At 46.9% G+C, this 21868-nt stretch overlaps 3 protein-coding genes across 13 annotated transcripts in view; 1 reads left to right on the forward strand and 2 right to left on the reverse strand.

Moving 5' to 3' along the window:
- CDHR1 (cadherin related family member 1) overlaps positions 1-4679 on the forward strand; it is a 44977-nt gene extending 40298 nt beyond the window's left edge. For 5 of the 7 annotated variants that reach the window (XM_085064094.1, XM_085064099.1, XM_085064097.1 and 2 more), the window contains one exon: positions 1849-2413. In XM_085064094.1, coding sequence (XP_084920220.1) covers positions 1849-2400 — 552 coding nt within the window. In that variant the 3' untranslated portion in view covers positions 2401-2413. Of the gene's footprint in view, positions 1-1062; positions 2414-2449 lie in introns of those variants that run through there. The other 2 variants (XM_085064095.1, XM_085064100.1) reach the window with 2 other exon arrangements.
- Positions 4680-5573: 894 nt separating this feature from the next.
- On the reverse strand, positions 5574-11007 carry LRIT2 (leucine rich repeat, Ig-like and transmembrane domains 2). The gene is made up of 3 exons (XM_085064101.1): positions 10709-11007; positions 9498-10279; positions 5574-8046 (listed from the first exon to the last, which is right to left on the reverse strand). The coding sequence occupies exons 1-3, from the start codon at positions 10816-10818 to the stop codon at positions 7235-7237; spliced, it is 1704 nt and encodes a 567-aa protein (XP_084920227.1). The 5' UTR covers positions 10819-11007; the 3' UTR covers positions 5574-7234.
- Positions 11008-14910: 3903 nt separating this feature from the next.
- LRIT1 (leucine rich repeat, Ig-like and transmembrane domains 1) overlaps positions 14911-21868 on the reverse strand; it is a 117096-nt gene continuing 110138 nt past the window's right edge. For all 5 annotated transcript variants that reach the window (XM_085064115.1, XM_085064113.1, XM_085064112.1 and 2 more), the window contains 2 exons: positions 20629-20934; positions 14911-18310 (listed from right to left, as the gene is read on the reverse strand). In XM_085064115.1, the coding sequence (XP_084920241.1) occupies positions 17325-18310; positions 20629-20934 (1292 nt within the window). In that variant the 3' untranslated portion in view covers positions 14911-17324. The remainder of the gene's footprint in view (positions 18311-20628; positions 20935-21868) is intronic.

Here is a 21868-nt window from a genome sequence, read left to right on the forward strand (position 1 = left end):
TCTAATCTCATTTATTCAAGGTTTTCAAATACCTAGTCAAATACTCTTCAGCCATCAGTGCCTTCCTATAGAATAGATCTTGACAAAACTCGTAACAGGTGGACTCAGGTCATGTACTACTTAGCAGGGTTTATCTGACACTTAATTCATCTGACTTTCACATGAAGTTAAGTAAGCCAGGGTAGAATTTCCATCATCTGATGGGATTTAAGTACAAAAAAATCCATGTAATGCAGAACAGCAAAGCTGATGTGAATCTAAGCTCCACTAAAATCATGGTATGCTTTGCTTTTGGTTTCTAGTTCAGGTTCACTCCTAATTAAATACTGAAAGAACTCTGCACAACAAATTATGAAAATTTGTCCCTACCTGCCCAGTGACATGGTCTGTGAGTTTCACTAGCATTTTTTTACCCTCTTCTCTTTGGCAATAGGAAACATTCAGGGTAGGAGAAGAGGGGGCTTGATAATGTGTTTGAGATAGGTTGTGAAAACACAGAAATGAAGAACGCAGATCACCTGTTACTAGACATGCAACGTTTGGGTGAGGATTCCCTCATGGAGTCAAAGGCAGTGGACTGAGGTACAGTGGGCAGCCCAGTCTTTCTGCAGCCACACGGCACTCTATGACCAGCTCTCATTAAACAAACCTTTATGTGAATGTGCCATTTCTGAAGCATCTCCTTGCCTTGCCCAGTACTACTGTCTGTTCAGATACCACCTGTATTCACTATGAATTTCTCTGGGAAATGTAGCCCAAGGATGGACTACCATGCCATGAATAAGGTGATCTATGTGCCATGCTGCTACCTTTATTCCCCAATCAGACAGGTGTTTATATGTGCTTTCTAACTTCTTTTACTGTTTCTGGATTCAGTGCAACATCATTGCAACTGCCTCCTCTCCTGTGCCTAGTTCAACATTTAGCTCCCTTTATTTTATAGGCTTTCTATCCTGTACACATTTCAGCCTAGTTCCTCAGCTGTATTTATAATAGATACTGGCCTCTTTCAAATATAACCATGTGAGGGTTGACCATTTCTCTTATTTTTGATATTTCCAGATCAAGTCCAGGGTAAAATCCTATATTTTAGGCCTCAAGAAGCGTCCATGGACAATATATGGAATATGCATGAGTGGCGTCCTTTCCACCATTTCTGTTACAATGGTGATCTCCACCATCATGTACTGGAAAAGTGTGAAAAGATCCAAGCTCCACCCGCAGGGCAAAATCCGCAAAATTATACGGGGACCTCCAAGACGCACAGTGTGCTAAGCTGGAAAGTGAACTGGCCATTCATTTGTCCTTAATATGCCATATGTAGCTTATGTCACTGCTGATTTCTTTTCTTTCTACAAACAAAGCTCTTTAGCTCCACTCATCTCCCCTACCTCAAAGAGTTTTGTTATGTCTGTAAAAGAGTACTTGAAAACAGAATGCAGCACATACCTGCTAACTACTCATTTGTACACTGACATTTTATAAACAGAAGTTTTTTCCTAATCCTTTTCAATGCCATGCTCAGTAATTGAGCCAATTATTTTCCTGCTCCTTTCTTGCAAGTTAAACACTATGGTGACATGCAGGAATCTGTCCTAATTTGGTGGCAATACTTCTGTAAGCTTTAGTGTTCAAATCATCTACCTCACAGTACTATAATGTTTGTCCACTCTCCGGCGTCATCTAAATTCTCCACCCCTAGACTGGCTCTGTGACTCTCTTTTTTTTTTTTTAGAGACAACTACCATCAATCAGCTCTGCTTGTAACATATTTTGGACAAATGAAATTTCTGGGTCACTGTGGGTCCCCTAGAGTAAGTCATGTGTTTTCTTTGTACTCCTTTACAGACTCTTCACAAAGGGCCTATGGCCGCCTTTTTGATGCAAACTAAAGATAACCCCATGAAAGCCTTAGGAGTGCTAGCTGGTGTCATGGGCATAATGGTGCTGATAACTATCATGATCTCTACTGCCATGTTCTGGCGCAACAAGCGGTCCAACAAAGTCATGCCGGTGAGAAGGATCATAAAAAAGAGACAGATGCCGCCATCCCGGACAGTCAGGATGGAGTGGCTGAAGTTCAAGAGGCCGAGCAACGCTGCAGAGAAGTTTGTCGTTGAGGAGGACGTCAAGAGCCTTCACAACGAGAACAGCAACAACAACATCCAGGTTATCCCTGCGCCGCCAACAGCCCCCCTGCCCCCGCCACCTCCCGTCCCGGCTCCCAGGGGTGATGCCCCAGCCTGGCGGGTGCCAACTGTGTCTGGCTCCCTCACTCCCAAGCACATCATCAAGCCGCCGAAGAAGAAAGGTCACAGCAGCACCCACAACGCCCTGGTGTCAGAGCTCAAAATGAGGTTTGAGAAGAGGAATGCAGCTTTTGGGGAGCCCCATATCTAGGTGCTCTCAGCAGCCCCCACAACGCCCTGGTGTCAGAGCTCAAAATGAGGTTTGAGAAGAGGAATGCAGCTTTTGGGGAGCCCCATATCTAGGTGCTCTCAGCAGCCCCCAGAGACTGCAGGCTGTGGCTGGGCATGGATGTTTTTACGTGCTGTCTCTTCCCCGTGTCTGTCAGCACCCTGTGAACCAGAGCAGCTCCTCGCTGTGATAGCCACCCCTCACCTCCTGCAAGTACCACGTGCTTCAGAGTCACCCCACCCGCAGAAGCACTGCAGTCCACGTCCAGTCGCAACTGCGGTTCCTTCGGCCGTGTCCCATGGTCCCTCCCTGCAGCTGTGTCTGACCACGGCGCTGAGTGCGCCAGCCACAGTCTCCCCAGGTGAACAGGGATTCAGGTTAGCCCTGGTTTGGAGGTCTCTGCCCTGGGCTTGCGTTTCCAAACTAGAATCTCTGCAGCCAAGGCCCTGGAGGATGCTGGTTCTGGCCTGGTCTGGCAGGTGGGTTTGAGGTGTCCAAAAACCCATCACTTCAAATCCCAGACCCACTTTTGAAGACGTTGGCCTGGCTGTGGCAGCAGCCCTGAGTCGAGATGCAGCAGTGCAGGCCTCCTACAGCAGTGACACTGCCCTGTCCCCAGAGCACAGTGTGCTTTGCAACAGCTGGCGGAGCGATGTGCTCATGGCCCGAGTACTTTCATGCCCAAAAGGTAAGCAGGCAGGCTTGGAGAAGTTCTTCATTTTCCTGCAGCTTATGCTGGGTTTTGCCAGAGCACATTGACATGATGCTGCGCTTTGCTTTCTCCTCTGGATTTGCCTGCTGAGGAGGGGCAGGAGGGGCACTTCAGCCTTCACTGGACCAGCAAGGACAAGATTTGAGCACAGTTCAACAGCAGCTTGCTCAGCTCTACCTCCTTCCAACACTGTGCCCCAAAAGAGCGGCAGCCCAGCAGCAGAAGGACATGAATAAAACCACAGGGAAGACAAGGTAAAACCGACAGTCAAATGATAAGTGGGAAATAGAGACAAGTGCTGGAAAGTTGCATATGTTGGTCAGGGAAGTGTCTGGAAAGATCATGTGGTGTTGTACACTGCTAGCAGAAGGTGTCAAGGAATGTATTTCATCACCTCTCCTAGCTTGTTTCAGGGACTGGTGAGAGAAAAAGGAAGTTTCCACAAAATATTCTGGGTTTTCCTATCAGTATTTTTGAGTGAACTAAGCAACAGTTAATGGGAAAGGATTAGGAGGGCAGCTGACAGTTTTTTTCCTGTTTGTGACAGTAAAAAGGCACCGAGAGCAGGGCACTTTTTTCACTGGATCTACCCCACGGATCCTCCCTCAAGTTTGTTTCTGAGGAAATGTTTTTCAGCTGAGCCAGGCTGTTTCCCATCCCTTGGGGAGAAGGCAGCATGGACCAGTCAGGCTGGGGAGCAACACTCTGAACCCTCTCTCTGAGTCCTGGCCCTGCAGAGAAGCTGTGCTGTCATGGAGTGGTACCAGGAACAGCAAGATGGGGAGCAAACCTGACAGGACACTGTGTTAATTTAAGGGGTCATGAGAGTTCTTCAGCTGTCATTTCAGTTGAACCAGCAGAACTGGCCCTCAGGATCTCCTCTCACTCCAGTAGCTGAAATAATTCCCTTTTTTGCACCAGGACTTCATCAGTTTAGGGAATAGGGGCTTGAATAAGAAATTACCCACTTACAAGGAAAATCTTGTCTTTTTTTAACTTCAGTTCAATCTGCCTAGAAGCCAGAGGGCTCATGGCTCATGTTACCAGTGAGCTGAGCCAGTAGCTGTAGCCAAGAGGTGCAGCAGGGTCCCAGCTGGGGGCCATGACAGCAGCACTGCTCCCAGAGCGCCTCCTGTCATGTCTCTCCTCTTCTTTGTTGTTTTTCCCTTGTCCCTCCTCCTGGGGCGGTGTGGCGTGAGGCTCAGCTTCTCACCTGTGCAATCACCTCATTCTTGTCCCGGGCCATAAGCTGGTCAGAGGGAGGGGACATGCAGCCTCCAACCCCACTCCTGCTGCCCTGTGCAAGCACCCATCTTCTGCTGGCTGAGTGTTCTGCAATGGTGGCCAGGTTCTGCAATGTTCCCTGAAGTTCGTCATTTATTCCCCATTCCACTGTCTTCCCAGTGTTGTGTTATTGCCAGTGTTCAGTGTTCATTCTCTAATGAGGAAAGCCTATAAAGACCATTCAATTAAGTGAGATTTAACAGGAATTACAGGCTTATAGTCTTAGAGATTATATTTAAGAGGCAATAAAGATGTTTTATTACTATGTTGTGAGACTCTTTCCCAGTTACTCTGTATTTCAACTTCAAGGAATTTTTTTAATAAATAACAAAAAAATCTGCAAAAGGTGCTTCTGTGTGTGGTGTGCTTCTGCTGGCAATGATGCCTTGTCATTGCCTGTTACGTGACCAGACAGGCACAGGCAGCCAGGTGGCATTTTAGGATGACCAAGTGGACCCTTCTGTGGGCTGTGAGTCAGGAGAGGGGCTGTGTGGTTTTTGGACACCAGCAGGCTGCAAGGAGAGGAGGTGAGAAGCGGGAGGCCATGTGGCACAGGCCATGGGCAGGATCAGAGAGAGCTCCTGGCTGAGCTCCTGCTGTGCAGCCCACTGCAGTATGGCCCGGAGGGCAGGAAGGCTCCTCAGAGGCAGCAGCTTCAGTCTGACACCACTGTCCACTGGCTCTGCAATTTGTTATGAACTTCTTCCACATGGGCAGGGGATGTTTTGTATTTCCCTGGCTGTTTCCTCACTGTGATTCAGCAGCTCTCTGCGGTCTCTACAGTGTGCTGTTGTCCCTCCCTGTTGACTGGGGTGGAAGAAGGTTAGTCATTACTGACTGTGCTTTGGTTTTTATTCCCCCTCACCCATGGCCCCTCACTGGTCTTTAATCAGCATCAGCTCATGCTCCACTCTGCATGCACTGTGTCCACGGGTGGCTTTCCCAGGACAAGGTTTCCCTGCTTGGCCAGCTGCTTCTGCCCCTTCCTCACCACTCCAGACCCCTCGTAACATGTGCTGCAACTGCCAGGCCTCCTCCATCCTCCTGCAGCCAAACCCCACAGCTCCTTGGCATCCAGGCTCCTTTGCAATTTGTAACTATAAAAGGCCAGAGATTAAGCAGAGGACATCTGTGTGTTTTGAAAATCTGTCATGTTTATTGCTTTGACACTAAAATACTGACAAGATTAGGAAGTCCTGTGAAGTATTAACAGCGAGAGTCAGCATTGACAAAACAGAGCTCTGTTCAAAAGCTGTGCAGTACGTTCCAGCAGAAGGAAGTGCTGAGGGAGAAAACATAGGGCCTGAGGAGAGACAGCATGGAAAACACACACCAAAAACCAAAATACAATTAGAAAGCCAAGCTACCACAGCATGAAGCTCACATTAGGCTCTATCTCTCCTTACAGCTGGGGTGACTACTCTAGATTTTTCTTTCCAAGATGATCTATAACAATACATATGACAAGGGCTGTGGGTCTATGGGCCACATGCCTTGGTTGTGCTGGAAAGCATGAGGTGAGAAGAAGAAAAATAATAAGTCACATGTCCTCAGACTCCTGAGAATCACAGCACTGAGCTGCTCCACAAGCAGGAGGCAGTCACTTTCACATGCATCTTTGTGCTTCTATGCCTCTAGCAAGGAGGCGAGCTTTGGTTTCAAAGCAGCAGGATGGGCAGGCACCTGTCTGCCTTTAGGGAATGTGCCTGGCTTGCACCTTCAGCTGCCAACCCCCTGTGCCACCATGTTCTCTGCCCCTGTCCACTTGTCCCACCAGCCTGGTTCAGGCTGAGCATGCCCTGCAGCCACAGCACTGTCCTGGGAAAAGGGATGGAGTGGGGAGGGTGGAAGGGAAAACAGCAGTTCAGTGTTCGTCTCCAAAAGACAAAGTGTGTGCGTGTGTGTGTGTGTTTGTGTGTGTATCTCTGTGTGTGTATGTATGCTGGTTAGCGGGACACTAAAACAGTCCTCCAAGATGTCTGGACACAAGTAAAATGCTCACCCCTTCTCCCTAGTACAAAAAAACCAAAAAACTCAAAACCCCCACAAACCCTGTGCTGTGGCTGTATTACACTGGGATGTTCTGTAAAGCACTTGTACTTTTCCTGTCTGTGGTGCAACCAAAGCTGTGAATCTCTTAGGGCTGCGTAAACCTTAAGGAGGAGTAAGAAGAAAAAAAAAAAAAAGCAAAACAAAAAAACCCACCCCCAAAACCAACACCTCTGGGCAAAACAATTTTTCTCCAAGCAAAATAAAATCTCTCCATCATGCATCACGTTGATCTCATCCTCCCCAGCAGTTGCTGTTGCTGGGCTGTGACCAAAGCCCTGCCCTGCTCCCCCGGCTGTTCCCAGGAGCTGGCTCGCAGGAGAAGCTGGCACCTGGCACTGCGCAGAGCTGCGGACAGGAATAAGAAAAGACACCCGTGTGAGTGAGTGAGTGAGTGAGTAAGTGAGTGAGTGAGTGAGTGAGTGAGTGAGTGAACACCTTTGGCCACAAGCATTGCTATTGGTTCGGGGGTTGTTTTTTTGCCAGCGCTGGTTGTCCCGGTGTGTCAGTGTGCGTTGCTCCATGGCAGTGCCGCGGGGGCAGCCCGGGGCCACGGAGGCGCAGCTCCACACCTGCGGCCGGACAGCCCGGGCACCTCCATCCCCAGGGCTCCCGAGCCTGCCGCAAACGCCGCTGATCCCGCCGTGCCCCGAGGGCTCGCAGCGCAGAGCCGCCCCGGCGCGCTCCTTCGAGCAAAGCAGCCCCGCCGCGGCCCGAGGGCGCTGAGGGAGCCGCGGCAGCGGCCGCGCCCTCAGGGCGGGCAGGGCCGGCCTAGTAGAGGTCGGCGCTGTTCCTGTGGGGCGGCCGCGCCTTGCCGGGCTCCTCGCGGGCCGGAGGCCGCCGTGCCCCGCGGCCGCCGTCGGGGCGGCAGAGGCCGTCCTCGCTGCCGGCGGGCAGGCTGTCCAGCGTGCTCTCCTTGCTGCCCGCGGCCTGCGCCGGGCTCCCGCGGCGGCGGCGCGGGCAGGCGCTGGGGCAGCGGGCCAGGCAGCCGGGCAGCGCCTCGGCCGTGCAGGCGTACATGCCGGCGGGCACGGCCAGCACCATGGCGCACACGATGACCACGATGTGGATGAGCTTCTCGCGCTGCTCCATCTGGCTGACGTCGCTGCCCGTGACGAACACGACGCACTGGCCCTTGCGGGGCGCCTGGTTGCGCAGGGCCACGCACACCTCGTACTTGGTGGCGGGCAGCAGGTCGGTCACCGAGTAGGTGTTGACGCCGGGCCCGATGTAGATGGTGTCCTTGTGGGCGGCGTCGTAGCGGCCCACCAGCAGCGTGTACCAGGTCTCGCCCGGCTCCGCCGCCGCCGCGGCCGCCGCGAACCACTCGAGGGTGATGCCGTAGACGGTCTGCTTGGCGATGCGCACCTCCACGTGAGCGCCCGGCTCCGCGGGGCCCGCGGGCGCCCAGCCGCGGGGGGTGGTGGATGCCCACGGGGCCACCACGCGGAGGTTGATGGCCACCGAGGTGTTGCCCAAGAAGTTGGCGGCCGTGCAGGTGTAGTTGCCCGCGTCTGCTGGCCGTGCCGCCGGGATCAGCAGCTCCGAGCGGACGGTCTCCTCGCCGATGGGCTCCGTGGTCACTGCGGGCAGAGGGAGCGGGTCAGCAGGGAGCCATGGTGCCCTGAGGGCAGCGCCAAGGCCCGTGTGGGGTGGGCCTGCTCGGCACCCGCCCTGCCCGGGGAGAGGGGAAGAAGGGCCTGCAATGTGCCAAACGCACAGAGCTGACAGTACAGCTGACTGTTCGCTGCTGTCTGACAGGCAGCGAACACATCGGGACAGCCTAGCGTGGGACACATGGAGTGTGTCCGAGCCCTGTCCCATTGCAGGCGGCTGAGGAAGCTGCTGTGGGCAGAGGCCGAGCTGCCCGTCTGCCATCAGCGTTGTCAGCTCAGGGCAGACCAGGAGGGCCACTGAGGAGGCTCCAGGAGAGTCCACGGTTTGGACACGTGCTCCATCCTCTGTTAGGATTAGAATCGTCAATCGCAGGAAACTCTGACCAAAACAGGTATATGAAGCTAGGAAGTGTTGGGCTGGCAGTCAAATGCAGTGTTAAGAGCAGTGTGAAACCCTGTCATCTGCCCAAACAGGGGCGTGTGGCTGTGGTTGAGAAAAACCTATATGTAATTAATCAGCATGTGCTTGTAGAAAGACACGAGTGTGCTGCTGCAGTGCTGCAATTGAAGCAAGTATCAGCCCAGGATTAAGGGCTGATGCTATTTATTTAGCTAGCTGGCTTATTAGGAACACACAGAACCTGTGCTGGCTGCCTGTGTGCCTTATTACCTCACCTGATGAAAATAGCAACTGTCCTATTGAAGGCTCTTAGTAAAAATAAATGTGAGGGAGGACGGATTGGAAGGAAGAGAAAAGGGTCTCATATTACAATGCCTTTGCTAAAGAATATAAATAAGCAAGACTTCAGGAGAACAACAACCTCTGTTTCAGTTGGTAGAACATGAATGGACACAGCCAGGAAACAGGGCTGCACAGTTTTGTGGTTTGTGTAGTATTTCTTGAGGAAATATATGGGAATAGTATAGGAATGTGCAAGCCTGTGTATATCTGTGTGGGCTCAAACAAACACAGGTGCATGCAAATGTAATTATACAGAATGTGTGCATGTATATATGTAGTATATAATATGTAGTAAATGTACATGCATATTTAGATAACTACATATTTATTAAATATGTACAACTAACACAGTATTAATAGCTCCTGCATCATGTGTCATGAGGCGAGAGTTGCTACTTAAAATCCACAAGCAAGATAATTGTGTAAAAATGAGGCCATGCTCCTTTCATCTTTGACTGATACCCTGCATGAAGCAGCTCCTCTTATGCTGGTCAGATGTGCTCAGATGCACAGGATGATTAAGATCATTTGGATTATTGCCACCACAATAACTGTGGTACTCTAAAGGGGCTGAGTTGCTGTGGTGACTGGGATGGCCTGCAGACCTACATAAGTAGAATAGCACAGCATAAATTTTAATGGGGGAAAAAAAAAAAGGAAAAAAAGATTTGCTTACCGTTAAATGCTCTTAAAAGTTTGAGTGCATAGGTCCACCAGACAGCTGGGGAAGGGCTGCCTTGCACAAAGCAGGTCAGGGTGATATTTAACCCTGCTGGGACTGTCAGGTTGGTGTCAAGGGCTGAGGTCAGGGGCTTCGTGCAGCTGTTAAGCTCCACTTCATGAAAAAACTTCCCTGTCCTGAATTTCGGGCCTGAGCAAGTTAAATAGGAATTCATCAGAATAATAGGTGGGCCAACAGACTTGATAAACTGGACAAATCCCCGCAGGCGACAGTCACAAATCCAGGGGTTGTCATGGAGGGCCAGGACAGCATTGGAAACAGATTCTAGTGGCCCCTCCGTGCTCTGGCTTCTCTGGTAGACGGGCCAGTTGTAGAAGACATCCCTGGATATGATGGTAAGCTGATTTGAGGATAGGTCTAAATAGGTCAGGTTGGGCAGATAGCGGAGCGCGTGCTCTGGAAGGACATCCAGCCGGTTGTGCTTCAGATCCAGGATTGTCAGAGTCGGGGTGTCTTGAAATGCTGTCCATGGCACTGAACTTAATTTGTTCCCTTGCAAGCGCAGCTCCTTCAGAGCTGGCAGATATTCCAGGCTCTTGATATGCATGACTGTGATGTTGTTAAAATTGAGCCAGAGATACTCCAAGGCACTAACGTTCTCAAAAGACCCGCGAGGCAATTCTGTTAGGTGAGAATTTTCTATTCTAATTTTCCGGATGTCCGGAGGGATGTTTGCAGGGATCTGCCTCAGCAATGCAGACATACAGAGCAAACTCCTAGGGAAGAAACCAGAAAATTTTCCAGGTCACACACCATCACGTTTGAGGCTAATAAACCAGCTCCCTATGCAGGTCTACAAGCACTTGAATAATTATAAGGTATTGTATATAGGGCATGCATAGGCCATCCATCCGTCCATCCATCCATCCATCCATCCATCCATCCATCCATCCTTCCCCGGGGGTTCACATCAGTTTTCTCATAAAAAATGCAACTAAGTCATAAAAGTGGCTGTGTATGTAACTGCATCTCTCAGGAAAATAAGAGAAATCTCATTCTCTGCTCAAGATAGTACAAGTCAAGTATTAGAGGTGGCACTCCATGCATTAGTCCGTTTGGTTTTGGTGCTCACATCGTCAGCAAGTTCCTACTGGGGCTGTCTGAGCAACTTCACTGGTGCTACAACAGGGTAACAGTGTTCTTACCTTCCAAAGCTGTCCTGAGAACAAGAGCATCCTGTGATGCAAGATGAAACAGATGGGTTTATCTTGTGGAAGGCCAGAAGAAGAAGAAAAATATGACGGACAGGGTCCATATTCTCCTTTAAGACAGCACTGTGCAGGGGTTTGCACCAAACACGCCAACAGCCTCCAAGAGGCAAATCCTATTAGCTGTAATCTCCCTTGACGCAGAAATAAATCCTGCTGGGGACCCAACCCTAAGGAAGACTTGTGGTGTGGTTCACAGTCTGTATCCAAGTGCTAAAAATCATCCCTGGGGCACTCTTGGCATTTCTCCTCCAGCTGAGGGGATTCCAACAGACATATTTATTCATTTGGGAATACAAATATGGAGCCAAAACGGCTTCTGTTGCCAAGCCCTTGCAAGTAATTAACCAGGCCTAATTTTTTTGTTGTTGTTGTGTTGTTTTCTTGTTGTTTTCTTTTGTGTTTTTCTTTTTTTTTTTCTTTTCTTACAAGGGGTCTATCTGATGTATTTTAATGGCATTTGTCGAGGCAGAAAGCCACGGTGCGGGCCAGACTTCACAGCTGTAATTTGCCAGAGTGCACCATTGCACACTCCACCTGCCCCCAAACCCTGCCCACAGTGCTGTCCAGGGTGTATTCTGCTCATGGTGAGCTCAAAACCTGCTCCCCAGACTAGCATGTTATGGCATGGAAGCGCAAGTACGGAACCTTTTTCCTCTGAAGCCACTCCTCCTCCCCACAGTAGCTCAATTCTTACACGTTGCTAGTGAAAATAGCAACATAGCTGTGGCCAGTCCATGGGTTTAAGAGTATCTTGGAAATCGACCTCTTTTGTATAAATATAAAATTTCAGTGCTATTCTCTGGCTTCCCTCCTAAGACACGTGCCAACTGCCTTTCAGTCATCTTGAAAAACTAAGCCGTTCTATGAGAAGGGGTTTTGAGTAACCAAATGTATTGATCTCTTTTGCTGCAAAATAGCAGGTTTCAGTTGTGCTTTCCAAGAGTTCTGCGTTCTCCTGGGGCCATCTAGTGTGGATGGGCTTCACTACAGCCTGCACGGGAGCACGCCTGGGAAAAGAGCTGCACCTCACTGCCTGTGTGTGTGACGCTGGGTCACAAAGCAAGATTAGGCTGAACCTACTTAGCCTCTAACCTGTGGGGCCAGGATAGAAAAATATTTATAGTGTGCCGGCTTAGAGCTATATGTGGCTCTCAAGGCGTGTGCTGCTGTCAGGTTGCTGAAGGCACAGGCTTGATTCTGCAGTGTTTAAAATGACAAGAGCTTTTATTTCACGGGAAATCAGCAAAATGAACTGATAGGGCAGCTTGTGAGGACTGACACAGTGCTCTGTTCCTGTCCCTCACGTACAGGGAGCAGGCCACAAGGAGTGGGCCTGTGGGGATGCTATTGCTGGCAGTGCCTCACATCCAAGCACAAGCATATAGGATTTATTATAGTTTGGGGGTTTTAACCAAAATGTTCCTTATTTGTCCATGGTGCAATATTTGATTTTTCAGCAGCTGCCCTACATTCAAACACGTCAGTGGCTGGGAGTGAAGGGGAAAGGCTGCTGGTAGCAGATGCAGCAGCAGTAAATCTCCCAGCAGGGGGGCAGTGGCTGCTGGGGACTTTCTCGGGGAAGCTGCTGCTGTTGCAGTGGGGGTGGCACCAGTCCAGCCCCTGTCACCTGGGGCAGACAGCCTCGTGCACCTTCCATGGAACTTAAACAGCAGAGGGACATCCATCAGCAGGGCTGGCTGGCTAAACTGAGGATGTTGCAGGAGCAAGAGTGGCAGCTGCCATGGGAGGATGTGTCCTTCCTTGCCATCCATCAGCTGTGGAAGCAGAGGGACTCAGGGACCCCCATACCCACCCAGCAAATGCCACAGTCACCAGTGCCTTTGGTCTTCTGTAATCTGCCATGAAAATATTCCCTAATAAAACAATTACTATTTTATAATAATTATTTTTTACACTTTACCATAATAATGCAATATGATTTTACAATAATCAAATAATAAAAATATTAAAATAATATAGAATAATAAAATAATATGTACCAATTCAATATCATATATTATAAATATATAGTAATATAATAAATAATATATAATGACTTTATTATAATAAAATATTTTTACCCTTTACAATAAGCCATAACTGTAACAAACTTACGATGTAGCTAGTTAGAAAACTCCTGGGTGTCAGGAGCAAATCCTGGAGTTTGCCCATGTGTGAGCTGCAAGGCATGGGACAAGAAAGCTTTCAGCAGAGGCAGAAGAAAATCAGTTTCTTGATGTGTTTGGCTTTAGACGTGATGGGTCTCCTCCCTGTGATGGGATAAATGGCTGAATTGCCCCATGATCATTAGCTTTTCAGTGGTGCTGGACAGGGGGGAGCCAGGAGGGATAGAGACACTCATCAGTGCCTGGGGTTTGAGGCAGATGGGATAGAAAATTGCACACATGGCACCAGGGAGGCTCTGGGCTGGGATCCCTTGGCTGTCCCAATGGCATCAGGAGGGACAGCAGGAGGGATTCACCACTTTTAAGGCCCAAAACCTCCTTTGCTTGAAAGGAAGGGCCCTTCTTCACCACCTTCACACCCCCTCCTCCATGGCCCACAGGGAGGGTTTTAAAGTATGTGGCAGCTAAGTCACATCTTCAGAAAAATCTTTCATGAAAAGTGAAGTGTTATTTATATAAAGGTTTAAATACAGAGTAAAAACTACTGGAGTTTCCCTCCATGTACATCTTCTGCATTGGACAGAATGCCCAGTGGGATCCAGGAAGCAAAATTATATCCACGGTTCTCTGTTAGAAATACATTATTTTAAATAAATTACTTGCTTAAAAGAAAAAAAATAATAAAAAAGAATGGCAGTTGTTTTCCCACATGAGAATTCCTGCCAGTCCCACCTATCTTCTACAGGGCTGGAAAATGGTCTTTCAAAGTGTGATGTTAGTCAGCACCATGGGCCAATGCTCTGGCTGTTTTCAGCCTGATATTTGCTGCTTGAGAGGCCATTTATCTAAACATGTAAAGTGTACATTGAGTACTCCAAGTGTACTCAGAAGGTTCAGTATTAACCTGAGAGTCCAGTGCTGAATTACTTATCAAAGTCAGATGAATTAGGATAGAGAGAGGGGGGAGGAGAAAGTGGGAGAGGGGGAAGTAAAGGAAAAAATCCCCCAGTGTCCCACAGCCATTATGCTTATGTTCCCTACTGGAGTGGGATTTTTCTGCCTTTTTAATTCAGCCCAGTTTATGCCTGCTTGTAAATTTAATGGTCTCTATTGTGACAGCAGATGTCCACTCAGTTCAGCTGCTCTTTAACATCATGAGGCATCCTGGCTGAAGCCAAAATGCAGAACAAGCTGTCTAAAACTCAAGCTGTCAGAATAAATCTCCATAGAGACAGTGTCTGCTAGTCCATGGGAAGTGGAGTTAAAGAGACTGTGCTGAATGCCAAAGCAAATGCCAAGAGAAAACCCACTGTGTGCTCCCAGCTATGGCCAGGGAGTCAAACTCCATCCTGAAATTACATTCTTTCTTTTAAGAAATCAACTCTGGGCTGATGATTTTTAATTAGTCCCACTGCCAGGGCTTTCAGTGTTAGAAATCACTGCTGGGCAGGATGTAGGAGCTGAAGGCTGCAGTTGGGTGTTTCAGACACAGTGCATGTATCAAAGTGTTTGAAAAATGAGTTGACATAATACGGTTTAGTGGGCATGGTGATATTCAGTCCAGGCCTGTTAAAAGGGAGTGCAATAGCAGATGATTGCCTTGGTTCTTACAGCACATCTTGAGAATTCACTTTAACCAAGAAAGAAATTGTTTGTGGGGAAAAATATTCTCCTTACCCTGCTGAAACTATGCGCCTAACAGCCCTTCCATTACAACAAACCAGAAAATCTAGTGAGGTATTTATCTTTAGATGTCTGATATCACTGAAAATCTGACCCAGAGCCTTGAAGTCACACCAGCTTCCTTAATGGTTTGACATTTCCCTCACACTTTAGCAAGTACAGGGTTTCTCCTCTGACCAGTGCCAGATGAGACAGACCTTGTACAACTTTGTACCTATTGCCTATCCTATGTCAACCACCAGTGCAGTAAAGTCTTGTATTGAACATCAGCAGCTGAGATGATAAACTGTGATGCCTCATTTATGACAGTGAAAAAGGCCACAGGAATGGGAAAAGAAAAATTGTATTTATTCTATTTGGGATCACTATTCAAAGTACAAAAAATATCCAATACAGTCTGTAAAATTTAACACATCAGTCTGTAAAATTGAACACATCCACAGTGAATGTCCCAGGATGATTCCTCCATCCTCCCCTCCTTGCAAGCAAACAGTGCCAATGCTGGCCCAACTGGTGCCTTTTCCAGAGCCAGCTCACAGACTGAGGGTCACAGCAGGTAGAAGCTGCTCTTCACCAAGGCTGGGTGCAGCAAATGACCCAGCTTATGTCTCCAGTCAGCTGAAAAGGGAATACCTCTGGTTGCCAGTCAGCTTTCTGACTTACAAGAAAGTCCTTGGGCAGTAGGTGCACTCTGTTCACCACATGAAAACTTTAGGAAAGCCTTGGTTCTTCAGTTTCCCCATCCAGGGCCATGGCAGACTGAGCTCTGCACAGCCCAGTGCTCATGCTGCATATGTGGGCAGGACCCAGGCTTACATACAGCAATCCTTGCAACTCAGCACAAAAACTGCTACTGATTCTAATAATCAGGTTGAGACAAATGAACTTTATAAATAAGAAACAGTTCTATTATGTACCACATGTTTCATGAGTTAATTTGTTGCATTAAAATATATAATTTTACAAAACTTTATTTGTAAACCTAAAAAATCTATGCAGTCCAGTGATATGCAGGGATTGACAAATTCTCCCAATACAAGAGAAGTTCCTTATCATTAATGTAAGGAATACAGGGAGTCCTATCAGAAACTATTGTGATGTACCCCTGTTGCTGGTATTTATGTTGAGATCAAGTAACTTGCTTTTTCCATCAGACCAAGTAATCTGACAAAACTGAAACCTGTCTGTACAAGAAAGACTTAGAAAATCCATACAGGACTCCATTCCAACTAGGGAACATTGTTAACCCACACTGTACATACACATCCAGAATGTGAGTGGAAGTCCTTCCAATAAATTTACAAACACATATTTCAATATAATTCAGCAAGCTTTATCCGTTAGCATTTCAACTTGGCTGGATCTTTCCCATTCAACATTTGGCAGAACATGTATAATTTTCTTCATGAATAATATTTATTACAAAGAGAAAAATGTTATATACGGTAGTACTAAATGAGGGACTTGAGTGGAAAATTATGCATCTGGGAAGTACTTCGTGATAATCATTCAGATCCAAATTCCAGTGAAGCTGCAGAACTTAAATGACTGATCAGTTCACCCTGACTATGAAAGTACATTTGGACAAAAGACAGGATTTTTTCAGAGTCCTTGAACTTGTAAAATGTTTGAAACCCAAAATTTTGCACTGAGTCACTGCCACCACAGAGACCATAGTCTGGTATGGCTGATGTGTGCATGGCCAGTGGTCTGACACCACATCACTTTCTCCTGCTCTGCACAGAGCAGCTTATTTTCATGACCAAGTCACAAGTGCCTGGCTGATTGTGTGAGTCTTCACCATCAGGTTTGCCAGGAGCACAGGCAGCAATGACAGGGCTGGTTTGGGAGATTTTTGCAAAACTGTCGAATGTAGGTTTTCCAGTATGATTACAAAGCATTACAACAACACACACAATGTGCAAAGTAGGCTATTGTAGGATTTTTATCTAGCACAGCTGATATAAAACATATTCTACTCATTACAATACAGATACAAAATGCCAGCTAGGACTGATACTGAAAGACCTTTGCTCTCGTTCCATAATACCTTAAGAATAGAGTTTAGGGCCAAAATACAATCAGAAAATACTCTCTATTATGCACTCTTAGGAGTGGATTGGGGTTTGTCTCTTAATTTCTATCTCCTTTGCACATTTTTCTGAATTCAGAGTATGGAGGCGTGATTATGTTGGACATATTAGAAAGGGTTTTGGTACATCTGTATTTAGTGATCTATTAAGCATCAAGATGCATGTTTCATGCAAACATGGGGGATGTAAAAGGTGATACTCTCAATCTTCATCTTCATAGATATTTTTACTAAAATTACTAAACATTCCCATTTGTCAACCAAAAGAGCATCAAAAGAATTGAGAATAAAATACTTAGCATATTGCAGAGCAGGTCCTAAAAAACACCAAGCAGAGCACACTCAGAAATGTTGCTTAATGTCCTCACACTTATTGTGCACACTTTGTTTTACACGAGAAACAAAAAAAAGGTGGTCCAGGAGAATGAGGTCATTATCACAGAAGGTTTTGACTGGGTCCAAAGCAGCAAACCCCAAGTGGTGTGAGCAACGTTTGTCTAAAGCTTGGGCACCATCTATCCTTTTGCATCTTCTTCCAGAGTATGTCAAAGACAGAAGCATGGACAGGGTGGCCTGCAGTGCTGGAGCAGAGGCACAGATACAGTCACATGCTTTCCACCAGGTGAGCTGACAGTCAGCCTAGTTCTTATCAGCAGAAGTATTCATTAGGCTGTCCCTCTATCTTTGGTATGGCCTCCGAGTCCACACTGGAGCGGGCAGACAGCAGCCTGTTGGACTCATCGGGGGTGTGTCTAGTCAAGTATTCTCCTTCCACACCTTTGGCCTTGGCCCCAGGAGAGAGGCTTTCAAAGGTGACGTAGGATTCCTGAATTTCCTTGGGTTTTCGCACAAAGCATTTTTTGCAGCGCCGTTTCAGCGCTCCGCAGCAGACCACCAGCGTCAGAGGGACAGCAATGACACAAGCCACGCTGATGACAACCACATTGATGAGCTTCTGTGTCCCTCCCGCGCTGACAACTTCATCTGTGGAAAATATGATGCACTGCTCCTTCCTGGGGATCAGCCCTTTCACACAGACGCACACAATGTATTTGGTCTTTGGCAGCAGCCCATAAACTGTGACCTTGGTCTTGCCCGGCTCCACGTTGATGCGCCGCATGTCCCTCTCCCCAAAGACGGCATAGAGGACACTGAACACCGTGGTGTTCTTTGCCATGGGCGCCTTCCAGGCCAGGGTGATGCTCTGGTCGGTGTCCCCTATCACCCTGACAGACCTCACCATCCTCTCTGGCTCCTGCTGGCCCGTGGTAGGGCTCACCAGTAGGTTCTGGGGGTTGCTGTCTTGTGCCACGTCCGGGAGGAGGAGGCTGTCTCCGGTGCCCGCTCCAGCCCCCAGCGTGGGCACAGTGGAGGTGGTGATGACGTACCTAGCCACTAGTTTGTCATTGTAGGCAGCTGCCTCCATCCCGCTCGCCTTCCCATTCCATGTGCCTTTGGCACTAGAGGTGGGGTCATCTGTGCTCTCTGAGTCTGTGATGATGAGAGAGATGAACGCCTCTGTTGCCCCCAGGAAATTCTTTGCTTTACAGATGTACTCTCCAGAGTCAAGGTAAGATACTACAGGCAGGCCCAGGATAGACCAGCTCATCCCATCACTGGAAATCTCTTGGTGAACTGCAAGGCAGAAAAAATGTTAAATAAATAGGCAATAATAAATGGAATTAATTCCATGTTTTTAAAATACTGAGACTCCATCACCAAATATCTGCTCGATAAAATAGAATCATCATTTCTGCTTGCCACCAAGAACATTATGAAATCAAAGTAAATCTAAGAAAAGGATAGTAACACTAAAATTAGATTATGTCAGTATTTAAACTGCTTCAAAATGTATATGTGAAACATTTGATGCTGTTTCTTCCAAAGTGATGTACAGCTTGAAAATGGAACAGGAAAGGTTCTTCCTTTAAAAATAAAAGCTTCAAAATTCTTTTGTAGGTACAATACTTTAAAGAGTGGAAGGAGCAGGCAGTTAACATGACCTATTAGAGCATTAGATGCAGACCTTAGACGCAAAGAAAATACAAACAGTGGAAATTTTATTGTAATAAACACACATGGACTGGCCTAGAGTATATGGAAAAACAATTGAAAGATAATATCTATTCTGCTGCTTAATTACTGCAGGTGTTTATCCTTACTCAGGTGTGATCACTTGCCACCAAATGATATGTACAGCTGAGTGTTGATTTGCTCACTTGATTTACTTGGAGGCTAAAATTGGGGGGTTTTGCCTTTTTCTATTTGCGAAGGGGGGGAAAAAAATAAAGAGTTGGGATTTTTGTGGAAAGGTAAAGCACCCTTTTCTTTATTTAACCAGCCTCCTTAGGCTGGGCACACCCTGTCTCAGCCCTGTCCCAATGAAAGGTAAATCAGGGAGATGGCTGAAAGGCAAAGGTGAGAGGATGCAAACTTCTCCCAAGCCCACTTGGGGTCAGGATCCAGCCTTGGCAAGCAGGCCCCTTCCAATGGCAGTGAAATACAAGGTAGCAGAAGTTACTTTTTCAGTTTAATTCTTTACTGAATGGGTGTACCTATGGCAATTACCTGTACATACAGATTGTTGGCTGTTTCTCACTCCTTTCTGTTCAGAACACCAACATTTCAAACGGTCACATTATAGCATTGGTACAGAAGCTGCCATTGCTGAGAAATAACCTGTCTTTTCAGCCAACTTTTTATGGAAAGGTGTTAGCATCTGATTTAATGGGGCACAAAAGACATCATTCTCAGTTGTAGCTCAAAGCAAACTCTACATGGGCTTTCAGGAAATCATCCCCTGTTTTATTTTTTGTGGTGGCTGTCTTTCAAGTGTAGGAGGGATGTTTGCAGCATGATGGGTACACATTATCATTATGAGGAGCAGCTCTGCTACATCCTGCCCATCATGCACAACAGAGCAATGACTTGAGCATGTCTCCAAAAAATGATATTTATTACAAATGGCTCTACTGCTGTGAAAGAAAATTGCTCTCTTCCCTGTTCTGTGCACCGAGGAGCCCTGTAACCCTTTGAAGATCAGACCCCATACTTAGCAATTTATCTGCTGAGTTTAGATCCTCTGGGAAAGTCAGGGCAGGACTAGGGCACAGTAGTATTCAGAGCAAGCTGGAGGCAAGAAGGTTCAGATCCTGACTGAAAACTTCTAGGACAAAAGCTAAGGACAACTGTATTTAGTAGAGCAAAGGTTTCTTCCCTAAATTCCCCACACATTAAAGGACCAGCATTGCAATTATAGCTCCAAACATTCTTGTGAATGGAAGTGAAAACATGATCAGTCACAAAATCAGTGTCTGAAGGCTTCCCCCATTAGAGAGGTGAGCACAGAAGAGGTGCTCAGACCAGGTGGCCAGGGCTTCTCCCACAGAGCTTTTTCCTCAAGAGACCTTGTCAATCTGTCAGAGGGAATGATTCCTTGGCGACATTCCCACTGAAGTATTGTAACCTTCAGCAGTTCAGTGGCTTTTTTGTCTTTCAATGTGCCAGTAATATTGTATGTTTGCAACCTTCTACAGCAGATCTGAATCCCAGATGAATTCACATCAGACATCTCTCTGCCAGAGATATTTGCTAATTGATTAGCAGTAGAATAGAATAATAGAATATAGAATAATAGACTAATTCAGTGGGAAGCCTTTTCAGTGACTGAATAACTAACTGAAAACAGCTTATTCCTACAGTTGGAAATATTTCATTTCTTCAGCTCCAACAGATGTGCAGAAAATCCCTTGACTTGTCTCACCACAATTGCTATGTAACAAAGCAAAACCAACTTTTTACACATGGTAATATACATTTGTCTGATACTATTTAGATCAACGTGTAAGTAATTTTATAGCAATACAGAAAAACACGATGCAAGAGCGTATTACACATGGTACAGGTCTGCCTCACTCATCCCACGAGTGCAGAAAAGCTGAAGCCAAGCCCACCTGTGCCGTTGAGCTGAGCCCCGTCAGCTCTCCTCCAGCTGAGCTCGGGGATGGGCACACCCGTGGTGCCACAGCGCAGCAGCACCGTGCTGCCCAGGATGGTCTTCACCTTGGCCACAGATGTGTGCACAACGGGGCTCTGACACTTCCTCAGCTCCACCTGGCTGAAGAAGACTCCTGCGAGGCTCCTGGGGGTGAAGCATTTCAGCCTGGGCTCAATGAAGGCTATGTTAGGAGACTGGAAATTTAGGAAATGGACCATTTCATACAGACTGCAGTCGCACACCCAAGGATTGTCTTGCAAGCCTGTCAAAAAGAAATCAGGGCATCAAGTCACTCCAACAGCACCTTTTGTTTCTGTCACTTTTGTTTCTATTTTCCAGCAGGACAAAGCATGATTGGCTCCCAGTCTGCTCTGCAAGAACTGCCTGTGCAGGAATATGTGGGGTGGGGGGTGTCCCCCCCCACTGCTGTTGTCTGAGCCTGATGGATCCCACAGTTGCCAGAATGGAATAAATGCTGCTTGCTAAAGTATCTCAAAATCTGAATCTGAAATCATATTCTTTAAGTTCAGAGCAGGATTATTCATAAAATGATAACACTGTGATTCATGCATGTAAAGAAGAAAAACAAGAAGTTATTATGAACACATTTAGTTCCAGGATGAAAAAAAAAAGTAGTCATGGTAGAAGGGGTTTGGATTCTTTTGGCCTGAGGAGACTATGAAATCTCTTCCTTAGACAGGCCAGAAAATTCTTCCCACTGGACATTCTTAAAATATTAGCCAGGTTGTCATGCCAATTTTCACACCTGCAATAGGTGTAGCTGATCCTGCTTGCCTGTCATAGTTCTCTTCCAGCCCTGTTATTCTATGTTATTTTCATTGTTTTGGTAATCAGTTGTCTTTCCTGAAATGCTAATTTATACTGGATAAGATGAAAGAACTGTTTTAAGGATTAAACTGAAGACTATGTCTGCTATGGTATATATAAAAGAACACAGATAGACCATAACTATATTAAGGCTATACACACAGAAGGAGGTATATGGAAAAACACACCCCTGTTTCAGAGTCCTGGAATGTTTCTCTTCCTTTATTCTGCTCTCCCAGTTTGCACCAAGTGAATTCAAATTCTGAACAAATGAGACATTATTAAAACCAGACCTGTGAAGATAGTACTGAAAGAGCAAATTTGGAACAAGAGCAATGCATATCCATGAAGAGAAGTAACTATATTCT

Source organism: Lichenostomus cassidix, chromosome 6 (assembly GCF_008360975.1).
Source record: "Lichenostomus cassidix isolate B80296 chromosome 6, HeHo_3.0, whole genome shotgun sequence".
NCBI lineage: Eukaryota > Metazoa > Chordata > Aves > Passeriformes > Meliphagidae > Lichenostomus > Lichenostomus cassidix.